The sequence below is a fragment of the Podospora pseudoanserina genome, chromosome 1, assembly GCF_035222485.1.
Source record: "Podospora pseudoanserina strain CBS 124.78 chromosome 1, whole genome shotgun sequence".
Lineage (NCBI taxonomy): Eukaryota > Fungi > Ascomycota > Sordariomycetes > Sordariales > Podosporaceae > Podospora > Podospora pseudoanserina.
Window position 1 is genome coordinate 3,284,319 of NC_085920.1, and position 11,904 is coordinate 3,296,222.

The 11,904-nt window shown below is 54.2% G+C and overlaps 4 protein-coding genes across 4 annotated transcripts; 1 reads left to right on the forward strand and 3 right to left on the reverse strand.

Annotated features, from left to right (window-relative positions):
• Positions 1-438: 438 nt before the first annotated feature.
• On the forward strand, positions 439-3,123 carry QC764_109360 (uncharacterized protein; the record flags this gene model as incomplete). Its single annotated transcript, XM_062942203.1, has 3 exons — positions 439-1,998; positions 2,052-2,406; positions 2,479-3,123. Exons 1-3 carry the CDS (start codon positions 1,196-1,198, stop codon positions 3,121-3,123), a joined length of 1,803 nt encoding a protein of 600 aa, XP_062805130.1. The 5' UTR covers positions 439-1,195.
• A 301-nt stretch (positions 3,124-3,424) lies between these two features.
• QC764_109370 (uncharacterized protein) lies at positions 3,425-4,032 on the reverse strand (the record flags this gene model as incomplete). The annotated part of the gene is made up of 2 exons (XM_062942204.1): positions 3,425-3,776; positions 3,857-4,032. 2 exons carry the CDS (start codon positions 4,030-4,032, stop codon positions 3,425-3,427), a joined length of 528 nt encoding a protein of 175 aa, XP_062805131.1.
• A 776-nt stretch (positions 4,033-4,808) lies between these two features.
• QC764_109380 (uncharacterized protein) lies at positions 4,809-8,432 on the reverse strand (the record flags this gene model as incomplete). The annotated part of the gene is made up of 2 exons (XM_062942205.1): positions 4,809-8,010; positions 8,095-8,432. 2 exons carry the CDS (start codon positions 8,430-8,432, stop codon positions 4,809-4,811), a joined length of 3,540 nt encoding a protein of 1,179 aa, XP_062805132.1.
• Positions 8,433-9,559: 1,127 nt separating this feature from the next.
• VPS33 (Vacuolar protein-sorting-associated protein 33) lies at positions 9,560-11,735 on the reverse strand (the record flags this gene model as incomplete). Its single annotated transcript, XM_062942206.1, has 3 exons — positions 11,610-11,735; positions 11,305-11,500; positions 9,560-11,199 (listed from the first exon to the last, which is right to left on the reverse strand). The coding sequence occupies exons 1-3, from the start codon at positions 11,685-11,687 to the stop codon at positions 9,560-9,562; spliced, it is 1,914 nt and encodes a 637-aa protein (XP_062805133.1). The 5' UTR covers positions 11,688-11,735.
• Positions 11,736-11,904: the final 169 nt, after the last annotated feature.

The window sequence follows — 11,904 nt, forward strand, 5'->3', positions numbered from 1 at the left end:
AACACCCTACCTCGGCTGAGTCAGTTCTCGCAATAGCTTGGGATCTCGAAGCACGCTACATATCAGCATCCTGACATCCCTGGTAGGGCCATGCGTGGGATCCTTTTGGTTCTGGAAGACGGTCAACCCCTCGGGTTCCAGCACGTCCATCTACGGATCTCTCGGGCTAATATGCTCGACTTGTCAGCCAGGGTATGCCAAGGCGAGATGGCGAGCTTCGATATCGGACTCCTGCAGCAGAGCTGGGGAAGGCTTGCAGACGAATGACGATAGATCGACGATTTGCTTCAGGGGCTGGGGCGTGGTGCGCCTGGATGGACATGATATCAAATGCTTGTCTGCCGGGCATCGGTGAGAACTGTGATTCATGAAGTCATTTTGACTATTCGTCCGTGTGCCACCGACCGAGTCCTTGACAGGGCATAGCTGAGGCGCTATTTTGAAGTTCTAATGAAAGGATGATTCGTTGGCGCCGCCGCGGTTTTTGAAGCCTCGATTATCTTGTCCAAGGCCTCTCTGCCTTCAAGTCTAGCGATAAGCCCCACATCCCTTATCGCACTGGGGTCCGAGCTGGGGTGCCCCTCCACTGACTGCTACGCTTCCTGGACCTCTCTCCAAGCTCTCTCGACAGCTCCCTTCTCCCGTCAACATTTGTCTGAAGGCTTGCTGTTGATATATATGTCAGTTTGCAGTCAACGACTCCCCTCACACAGCCGAGGAATATCGCTCAAGCTAGTGCTGGCATTCGCTTGGACGCGTTGGCAGGTGCCAGGCACATGACGACAGAGCATCACCCGCCTCCTTCATCATCGCGAATGGGAGTTGACTGAGATAAGCCGACCGATCCTCCCCGAGGCTCCAGATTTGCCCCTCGTACGATCCTAAAATCTGCCCTTTAGCATCGTGGCGTTATACTTTTGTTTCTTATTGCTCCAAACTCACAGGCATTCTTACTTTCATTTCTTGGCCTTGATGAGCAGCCTAGCTGGTGAACTTGTAAACCCCAAATCCACTTCGACGCGGTAACTCTCTCGAACAGACGTCAGCCCATCGCCAGACACGAGAGCGAAAGCACCGCGAGTCAAGACTATAACGTCGAGCGAAGTGGGATACAGAAAGTGGACGCGACAAACCCCCATATTTATTCGTTCAATCGACACTGGTTATTCTTCGCATGTGCTGCTGAGCAGCAGGAATGGCTACACGAGGCTACGGCTCGGCCCACGCCCCCATCGAGCTCAGCAGCGATTCTGGTTCCGACGGAGGTTCGTCCGTGAGCGGCAGCGACTACATAGAAAGACAGGACCAAGGGAGACAGGCTCACACTGCCGCGTGCGAGTGGCGGACAGCAAGATTCCATGATCGGGAATGCTCACGCTACTGGGATTGTCCGTCGCATGCTGTTGAGCGCGCGCTCTCTGAACATCGTCAGGAAGAGGCACAGGGGCGAGGCGGAGATCACGATATGGATGACGGCGAAGAGAGACCTGATCCTGGGGCTGTCTCGCCTCTGAGTGAGGATGATGGGCCTGACCGTGGAGCTGAGGGTAACACAAGGCCGAGGTCTCCGTCTCCAGAGGTGCCGGCATCCGAGGCTCTGCCGGCTGCCAGAAACTTGAGAACTGAAGTGCCTAACGATTCCGGGTATTCGAATGAACAACGCACAGCATCTGGGGCGAGTGCAGAAAATCCAATCATTGTGGTTAGCAGTCCTGCGGCTGCCTTCCGGAGACAACCCAGGTTCTCAGAGTCAGCGCCAGGGCTGTCAAGGACAGAACCAAGGCGGACAAGAGACGGTTACACTAGCGTATTCCAGGAACAGGATGCGAGTTCAGGTTCCTCCGGTGCTGCCACCCCGAGGCACCAACCCCTTCTGCCTTCTCGTGGGGATCCTAGCGGCGAGTTGATACTGCCAAGATGGCAGCCAGACGCTGAAGTGACCTACTGCCCTATATGCAACGCTCAGTTCAGCATATTTGTTAGAAAACATCATTGCCGGTATGTACTGCTGGTCTGAGCCCTGTGGAAACCAAAAGCTGACAGGATCATAGCAAATGTGGGCGTGTTGTTTGCGCTTCATGCTCCCCGCACCGCATCACGATACCCTACCAGTATATCGTTCAACCTCCTGGCGCTCCCCGTATATTCCCGCAAGGAGCCGCGATGCCGCCTTCGGACCGCGACGGATGGTATCCAAGTCTGAGTGGTGGTGAAAGAGTGAGACTGTGCAATCCGTGTGTGCCAGACCCCAACACCACTCCACCGCAAGCCTTGGGAGCGGACAACGGAAATGCAGACACAGCAGAAGGCGCCAGCCCTGGTTCGAACCGGTGGAGCTTCTATTTTGGCGGCGCTCAGCCTGCACCTACAAGCACCACTCATGCTAGAAGCAGGAGCGTCACGATGGTAGGTAGCATGGCTAACGCCTTGATCACTTGTCTGCCCCTCTTCTCGCCCGTTGCTGAACACGAACAACAGCCGCAGCAGCCAGGTGCGCCATCATCCTCACGTCCGCAGAACCTCACCTACTCGCAAGACACACTGAACCGGATTCTCTCTGGCACCCCGCCGGTCTACTTTCCTGCCGCCAGCGGATCAAGTTCCCGTCGTCATCGACCATATCCGGGACCGCAGCGCTACCAGTCTATGTTGAACATGGAGGGATCATCTTCTACCGTCATGGCTGGCCCGTCAGACCACCATCCTCACAGCTCAAGACAGCTCCCTGCCGCCCCCCAAATTGCCGAAGAAGACGAATGCCCTGTTTGCCACCGTGAACTACCGCCTCGAACTCTCCCCAACTATGAAGCCGTGCGGGAGGCCCACATCAACATGTGCATCACCTCACACAGCGCATACGGCGGGACAAGCAGTGCTCCGCCAGGAGAGAACCCGTTACCGCCACCGCCGCCTAGAAGGACGGGGATGTTTCCGTACACGGCCACAGAGAAGGACTGCGTGGACTCGGCTGAGTGTTCCATCTGTCTGGAAGAGTTTGAAGTGGGTGTTGCGATGGCGAGGCTGGAGTGCTTGTGCCGGTTCCACAGGGCGTGCATTGGGGCTTGGTGGGAGAGGCACCCGGGACGGTGTCCGATGCATTCGCACGATGGTTTTGGGTATTAATGGTTTTTTTTTTTTCCAGTTTGCATCTGCGTCGTCGTTGACTGGGTTTGGTGTGTTGGCATTTTTGAAGAAGTTTTGGGAAGGCGTTTTTAGTTTTTCAGATACCATTCACTGCTGCCCGTGTGTTTTTCTTGAGAGGGTTATAGATGACTTTGATGTTGTGAATCAGCGATCATAGTAGTTTGACAAGCGAAGATTGTGTGTGTGTGTGTGTGTGTGTGTGTGTGTGTGTGTGTGTGTGTGTGTATGTTGACCAAATAGTTTATTTGCTGCTGTCTTGTAAATCCATACAATAATACCTCTAAGAATCCCCCCTCCGCCCCAAATCCTCCTTCCCCAACGCCTCCGGCCCAAAGCTCAAGGGGAGTAGTTCCTTTAGTCTGAGGACCGCGTACCCGTTCTCACCGTCGAACATGATGATTGGGATTTCTACGGAGCAAAACTCGCGGATGGCTTGTCGGCACATGCCGCAGGGGGAGGCTGGGGGGGAGATGTCTGTTGCTACTGCTATGGCTTTGAACTTTAGGGTTTTGGAGGCCCAGGAGATGGAGTTGGGGTGGACGGTGGTGACGGCTTTGCAAAGGGCGGTGCGCTCTGCGCAGGTTGTGACGGGGTAGGAGGCGTTTTCTACGTTCGCGCCTGTGATGATGAGACTGGTTTGTGTGAGGAGGGCGGCTCCTGCGGGGGGGGGGGGGAAGGGTTAGTCAAGGGGAATGGGAGGGAGGGAAGGAACTTGCCGACGCGGAATTTGGAGTAGGGGGAGTAGGAATGGCTTTTGGCTTCTTTTGCTGAGCGTTGGAGGTTGTCAAACTCCTCCCTGGAGAGGGCAAACGTCTCGCATGTGGAGGCGATGTCGGCCGGGGAGGTGGTGGAGAGGATTGGGGGTGGGATGGTGGTTTGGGTTGCCATTGCGGAAGTGAAGTGAGTTGGTGGTGTTTGGTGGTGTTTGGTGGTGGTGGTGGTGGTGGTGGTGGTGGTGATGAAAAACAAACTTCGATCAAAAAATAATAAAAACCAAAGAAAACGGCACAGTCAAAGTCAACGTCAACGTCAGCAAAGGAAACCTTCTTGTCGGGTCTCACACACCACCTTCCTCCAACTATGACGACGATGTTTATAAACCCACCGCCTGTACAACCCCTGAAGATAGGTAAACCCCGCCGTTTCCCCGGCGGTATCCGCCCTTGCCCCCTTATCTAATCACTCACAACTAGCCACTTGCCTATCCTAGCCTCGACACATGCCAGTTGTCTCTCGCAACACCGCCGTTCGCATCCCAAGGTCACAAGACCACCCTCAATCCCAGTAAAATCAATTCCAGTTTGCTAATAGTTTACCACATGTACAACACACTATTATGTCTTCAAGTATCGGTCAAATTACGCTAGTACTCTTATTCCCGACCCAAAAGCTACAGTATATATGGTACGTTCCAGTTTGTTCCCTAGTACATCTACTGCACAAAGTCAATCCTATTACGCCCACTCACCAGCACCACCACCACCAACAGAGAAGCACCTCAAACAGGACAGCAAAGACAAAAAATGTAGAGACACAAAAATCAAATGTCCACCCAACCCTTTTAAACCCCCTTCCCTTAACACCAACGCCTCCAAAAACACCAACACCAAATGATAAAAGCAAAACGCCATCAGAGGATAGTCACCGCTTCTTCACTGCTTCCCCTACCCCTCCATAACCACATCATCCTCCTTCCCTCCCCCTCCTCCTCCTCCTCCTCCTCCTCCTCCTCCCCCCTCCTCATCCTCCTCCTCATCCTCAGCATAGCTCTCCACGCCCGCCGCCGCCTTCCTCCTCTTATTATTCTCCCCAACCTCCGCCTTCGGAACCGGATGCTCCCTCTCATACTTCAACCTCAACTGGGTGGCCTTCCCATCCCACTCCTCCCCCAATTTCTTCCACTCCTCCATCCTTTCCGCATACGCCCTCTTCTGCTCCTCCACCATCTCCACAAACGGCCTCTTCTCCTCCTCGGTCGTTTCCTTCCACATCTTTGCGCTCATCACCCTCACCTCGTTAGCAGAGGGCTTCCCCTTGCCCGGCCGCCTCCCCTCCTCCAGCTTCCTCCTCGCCCTGTCGTAGTTGGACTTGCTGAAAAAGATGTACGCGTTGCTCGCCGGCTTGGCCGGCATCGCAGGCCGCCTGTCAATCAGCGAGACAATGTGATCCCACATGTCAATCTCGTACTGCCTCAGCCGAGCCTCAAGGGAGCCGTCCTTCTGATTACCCTCCGACGCTTTACGCTTGAGGGACGAGTGGTCCTTGGGGACAATGAGCGGGGTAGGAATCTCAATCGGCCCGAGTATGGCATCCAGCACTTCCGACGCCGCGCGAAGTCCCGACAGATAAGCACCATGAACAGTGGCAGGGTGCGTCCCGCTGGTGTGCTCGCCCGCAAAATACAAATTCCCAATCGGCCTCGCCATGGTGTCATAGTCATCCGCCTCCATGTTTGGCCCCGCCGATGAGTAACTCCCGCGGGCAAATTTGTCAGACGCCCACCGGGTCACGACCGCCTCGACAGGTTGTTTGGGTACCCTAGAACCGTAAACACTGCGAAGAACCTCTGTCGCTTCCGCCACAAGGTCGTCGTTGCAGCTCTGCTCCGTGTCATACCCAGCGTCGCCAGCCATGAGCGCGAGCAAAACAGGCAGCCCGCTCGGCTTGGAGATGTTGAACCACTGAAAGAAGCGACCTCGCTGAGAGGAGTAATCCTTCTGTTCCAGACTATGCCGGCTGGATGGCATCCGCAAGACACCAAAAATGTCGCGGTTCTCGTTCCAGAACGCCTCTCTGTACACAAGAATGACCTTGTTCAGCACGCCAAAACCTAGGCGGCTGATGGCGTCGGCCTTCCAAGACGGCAGCGGCGGGTCAAACTGCACGTTACCGTGCTTGAGCACACCGAGCGGGATAGTGTTGACAACGTAGTCCGCCTCCACCTTGTAACCATCTTCACACTCAACAGTGGCTTTACCCGTGTTGTCAGGACTGTATGTAATCTTTTGGACTGGCGACTTTTGCTTCAGGTTCAATGGCGTAGGAAGCATCGCCAGACCTCTAGGCACGCTCTGATACCCCCCAACAACCATCGTATGGGCCCCTTCCCACTCGTTTCCCGCGTCAATGTCCCACCCCCGAAGGCTCATCTGGTTGTAGTTGGTGGCATTGCTGTACTCAAGATTGGCAACGTGCCAGTTCATGAGCCTGAAATCCTGCGCCGTGAAGTCTACCAGATCTCTGTACTGCGGAATGATCTTGTCGATGACGCTGCCGAGCGTGGCATTGGGTTCTTTGGTAAGAGAATCAATCTCGAGATCAGCATCGTCCCTGACGCCATGCTTGAGCGGCCAACCGATATCCCTCACCCTATGCGCCGCTTTCTGAGCCCCTGGGGTTCCTGGTTCGGTGTGAACCTTCCCAGTGGCGCGATCCGACGATACGGGTACCAGGTGAACCTGCGGCGCCATGTTTTGTTCCGACACGGGCGCCGCATACGGTTGCGCAGCAGCCGCCTCTTCAGCTTGCCGAATCGTCCTGTGCGTTTCCGCCGAACTATCCCTGCCCTCGTCTATCAAGTCGCGGTTACCCTCGATCAGTTTCGACGTCGGCTGCTGAAACTTGTACTCGCTGACCCGCTCAAGACAGTCGTTGTAGAGCTTCTCCACCATCTGGTCCCGTACAAAATCGACAGGCTTGCCGTTCGAATCGAAAATGGTCATGTCGGGGTTCAGCTTGTGATAGTCAAGCCCCAGCTGGCCTCTGAGAAGGATGTTGATGGGATTGCCCCTATCAAAGCCCGTGATAATCATGCCTCCCATCTCTGCGGTATATCTCTTGCCTTCAAAATGAGGTGGGACCTGTTTTGGTTTTGTGGTGAAAGCACGGGAATACACTCTCCCGCCAACACGGCTTCTCCCTTCCAGGACGACAACCCGTGGAGGCTCCTCACCCATCTCGCGAAACTTCCTCGAGTACTGCTTGAACAAGCCTTCCAGCTGTCTTGCGCAGCCAAGCCCGGACATCCCCGCGCCGATGACGACAATCGTCTTTTGTTTCCTCCGAGTAGATGGGCCTTCGGGCACTGGCTTACGTGACGACCGGATTTCAACACACCCAAAGTTGATATATCCGCGACGGACGAGCCAGTCAAAGCTGAGGCTGGCAACGTCAAACCACCTCGAGTCTTTGGCACAGCCAACAGCCTCGTCACGTGTGACAGCGATCTGTGGATTTCTGACCCAAAGTCTCAGGATTCCGTTACGGATATTCAGATACGTCGTCACTTGTGTATGGCTGATATGATCACGGAGCATCGAGTACTCCTCTGGATGAAGGGCATAAGGGTTTAGTCTCGACGCTTCGGCCCCGGAAATGCACTGTGTGGCGTATTCGTAGAGCGGCAGATCAGGCGGGATAGAGACCTTTGGCCGCACGTCATATCTCCGCCTCGGCTTGTCTTTTATTTGACTGGCGGGTTGGGCAGCAGGAGGTGCCATGCCCTCCTTGGAGCTTTCGTTATCAACCGGAGTGGTGGCTTTACTAGACACCGAGGATAGGGCGGGTGATAAGTCGGAGTGTTCCGATGCGGGAGATACTGATGATGATGAGCCTTCCGCCTTTGGAGCAACATCTTTCTCCACAGTTTGGGATATTACTACTGCAGATGCCGGTGCCGGAGGTGATAATGGGGGGGTGGGTGGCGGAGGATCATGTTGGAGAGGGGTGGTTGGTTCAAGTTGAGGAGCCGATGAAACATCTAGGGAGAGCGGCGGTGGCACTTCAGTGAGAAGAGGTTCAGGCTGCATCGAGGGAGACGACGCAGGTTGAGATAGGGGGGACGATAATGGCGACACGCCAGGTTCCCTTGTTCCATAGTCAGCACGTGACAATCAATCTGAAAATGACAGGTTGATTGGGCTGAAGAACAGGTCGAATCGAGACGCTTACATCTTCATGTCCTCAGCTGCCACATCAGCAATGTCTAACATCTCCGGCGGCGCCGATGTGGGTGACTCGGGCACATCCACATCCATAGTGTCTCCCGTCCAGACCACTATCTCGGCAGCGATATCCTCAGATGGACTCGAAGACTCCTTGACTTTCACCCTCCAGTCAGGGGTATTCAAAGACGTGCCGCTGGCAGGTGATGATGATGGCTTGGCAAAACTTGAGCTGGCCGGTATGCGGTTTGAACGTCGTGAATCAATATTCGGACTAGAACCTCTTACAGGTCGTTTCCCAGCACCGCTAGAATCTCTAGATCGGGGGCGGGAAGGGGGCCCCATCCTAGCGAAACCGGTGGTCTAATCGGCTTGCGGGATGTGAGGTTGATGGTCGTGGATAGACGGATATATCGGATCGGATGGTGGTCAGGTCGCTGGTGGTGACTGACAACTCCGCTTCCACCTCATGCCATACACAGACAGGGGGATGGTGCCACAGGCTCCGAAAATTCAGCTTGATTGGCAGTCGAGATGTGGTTGTAGCTATAAGACGAAAAGGAACCGTATATCTGCTTGACAAGGTCAGCAAATGTGTCTCTGGTGGTGAATCAATGATTATCTGCGCTGGCGTATCATTGATCTGATATCTGATTGGAATAGAAACCAAGACAAGACACCTCAAAAGCAAAAATGTCCAGGGAGCTGGGGCGTGGTATTACCTCGAGAGAACATATCGGCGGCCGCGCACCGTGCGGACCGGGGAAAAGTGGCTCGAGGTTCGAGAGTGAGGCTAGTGAGTTACGGATGAGAGGGTTTGGTAATAAGAGAATGGCATTGAGGCCGTGATTTGCCGTCTACCTCGCAGAAGGGCAAGAGTCTGAAAGAGGGAGACAGTAGCGCAGATTCATCTCCACAGCACAGCTGAGCCGAACCGTGCAGTCACTGTAATCCAAGTCCATTCCAGGCCTGCCCGGCGCTATCACGTGAGCGCCTCTCCGCACCCATATCCCCCAAAAACACACCAACTCACCTCCCCCGCCCGATATCAAGCCATCAGCTCATTCTTGTTGCTAGAGTTTGGCTATCACTTTGAATTCTCACAGGGATATCTCGAGTCACCGTTTGCCTTTGTTTGCCTCGGTCAGCAGTTCAGTTACCTGCTTCGACGGAGCAAACAGTCTATTTTCCAGGGTGCAGTGCCTGGCCTAAGCTCTGCTGCTACCAGCCACCAACTTCACGCATGGAACGACAGGTTGTTATATTTAAATATCATACCTAGGGTATAGCATCTCATCTAGCAGCAGCGGCCGGAGAAGAAGCTGTCGCCGCAGCCGAGGCTTGTGGGTTTCTCTTCTCAAACGACTCCTTCTCAATTGCCGCATCCATCATCCTGTTCCCGCTAATAATCGAAGTCGTGCAGATAACCATCTTTCGCCGCGCTGTGTAGTACCATCAGTTAGCCATGACTTCTACATGTCGGGTATATGGTCCGACTTGCCTTCTTCCTGTTTTGCAATAAACCGCAGTGCGGCAATCTCAGTGAAACTGATGCCGCCCACGAACACCACAAAGACCGTCTTTTGTTCACCACCTCCCGATAACAACGCCCTGGCTTTGACAGCCTTGTCCTCGCCCTTTTGGACCTCGTCGAACGTCTGGCCTCGAGCATGCTTGACAGCGTCGTCGAATCCGCGCCATCCCTGTGCTCCACTTCCAGCCGGTCCAGCCGCACTCGTCACCCCGTTCCCTCTTGTGAGGGAAAGTAGATATTGTTTCTGGAGAATGCATTGGACAAGTCGAACCGATAAAGGGGCGTAGCCGCTATAGACGTAGGCAATATCGTTGGGGTCTTCTTCGTTGACCTCGTCCACAATGAGCCGGAGCTGCTTGCGGAGATATGTGTAGTTGGTTTTATTTCCAGTCGCACCCGCAGAGCCTGTCATGGGAATCATGGATGCCAGAGGGGATGACCTGGATAAAAACATCTGGAGCCGTTCTAGGTTATGGAGGGTCAGCAGATGCTGATATCCATACCCTTGAAGTATAAGTCGCCGAAAGTGGTCCAGCTCTTTGCTCTTGATGCCCCCCGAGATGCAAGAGTAAACACACATCAGTCTCAAAACTTGAGGCAATGGTGTGTCCCGCGCTATGAGCTCCTCAATGGCATCAAATTGCGAAGATGGATCCGCTCCTGCTGCCAGATTCTGCTGCACCTCAAGGAGCTTCGTAAAGAGCTCAGTCTGCGTATACTTCATGATTTCTTCTGTAAGGCCCGTGTGTATCTTCAGGCTCTGTTGCTCTGCCTGATATCCGGGTAGCTTTTGCACGAATTCCCTAAGCTCCGCTGTCGTCTTTGAACTGTGTCTGCTATCAAAATCGCTTTGGAGTCGTCGGGCTATTTTGTGCAACTGAGTGCCTACGACGGCGAAATTGGTGTCGCGAAGCTGCGCAAACAACTTGTCAGAGCCGTCCAGCTGTATCTTGCGCTTTCTCGTCTGCCCATCTGTTGCCGTCGGGGCTGTCGTCGATCCGGCTTGAGGTCCAGGCTGTGGTGCTGCGCCAACTATCGTCGAATCAACATCGGTTTGGTTATTTTGAATGCCAAACAGTTCGTCGATCAACCCTTCGTAAGTGAGCTGGGTGAGAAGAGGTGTAACAAAATCGACTTCTCGGTCGATAATGATGATGTTTTCAGTTGTTGTGCTGGGGCTGAGCCCAACCTTGCCGGCCTCGCCAACATCTTCGCCGGCGAGTAACTCTTGTCTCATGCGCAAAAGAAGATCGGAAACCCTTTTGGCATTGTCGCCTTTGCCGACAATACGAGGAAACAGTCCATGCTTTTGTTGGATGCCCATCAAGGCGCGGGCGAGCAGGAAAACGGGCGTGGGGTCTTTGGCCAAATAAAGGTCGCGGAACGAATCGTCAAGCTCTAGGGACAAGACATCTTTATCCAGGGGAAAGAAGTAGAGCGGGAGTTCGGCGACATTGGTGTCTCCCAAGACTCCAGCTTCCTCCAAGATCTTGTCAGAAAGTAACGTCCGCCGAGGCACCCAGAACACATGGAATTCGAGTGGGGTCTGCGCCTCTCGCTGAAGGCGAGTAATCTGGTCTGCTGTCTTGTCAGTGGCCCCAGTTGACTCTCATGAGCATACTCTCAATTTTACTCAAGGTGAGGTGTCGTCGCAGGGTGGGAAGGGTGGTGCGGATGTCTTACCGGCTATCGCATGAGCGTTGCGGGCAGACTCGCCGCGGGCAATGAAGACGACATTGCGGTTGCTGGTATCCGTGTTCTTGTTCTCAAGAAAGAAGATCTTGTCGACATCGTATTCACGTAAAGTCGAGGCCTTGACTATCACACCGAGCGGGCCGGCGAGCTTCTCCTCAATGACGAGGTTCTTCTTTCCACGAACCTAGGGTGACGCTGCCTGTCAGTTCAGCAACTAACTCAGCACCGCACGCTGTAACATCGCAAGGGAACCGTGTGGTCCGTGATAGGGAGAGAGGTGGTTATGGTCTTACCCCTTCGAGAAGATGAAGCAGATCCCTCCGCGCCTTGTCTCTGATATGTTCTGTGTCAAACTCCGGTTGAGGAGCCATGGTGGTGAGCTGTCATGGCGATGTTGAAGTTGGTCCATGAAGCTTGCGAACTTCAGTAGGCAGCAAGTGACTAGCGAACGGACGCCTGGATGGATTACTTGGCGATGGCCCGAGCTCCAAAGCTCCACACGGGTCACAATGTCACACACTGATCGGTGGTCGGTGGATAGCTTCACCGATACTCAGATATATAATTCCAGATCTACAAGTTGATCTT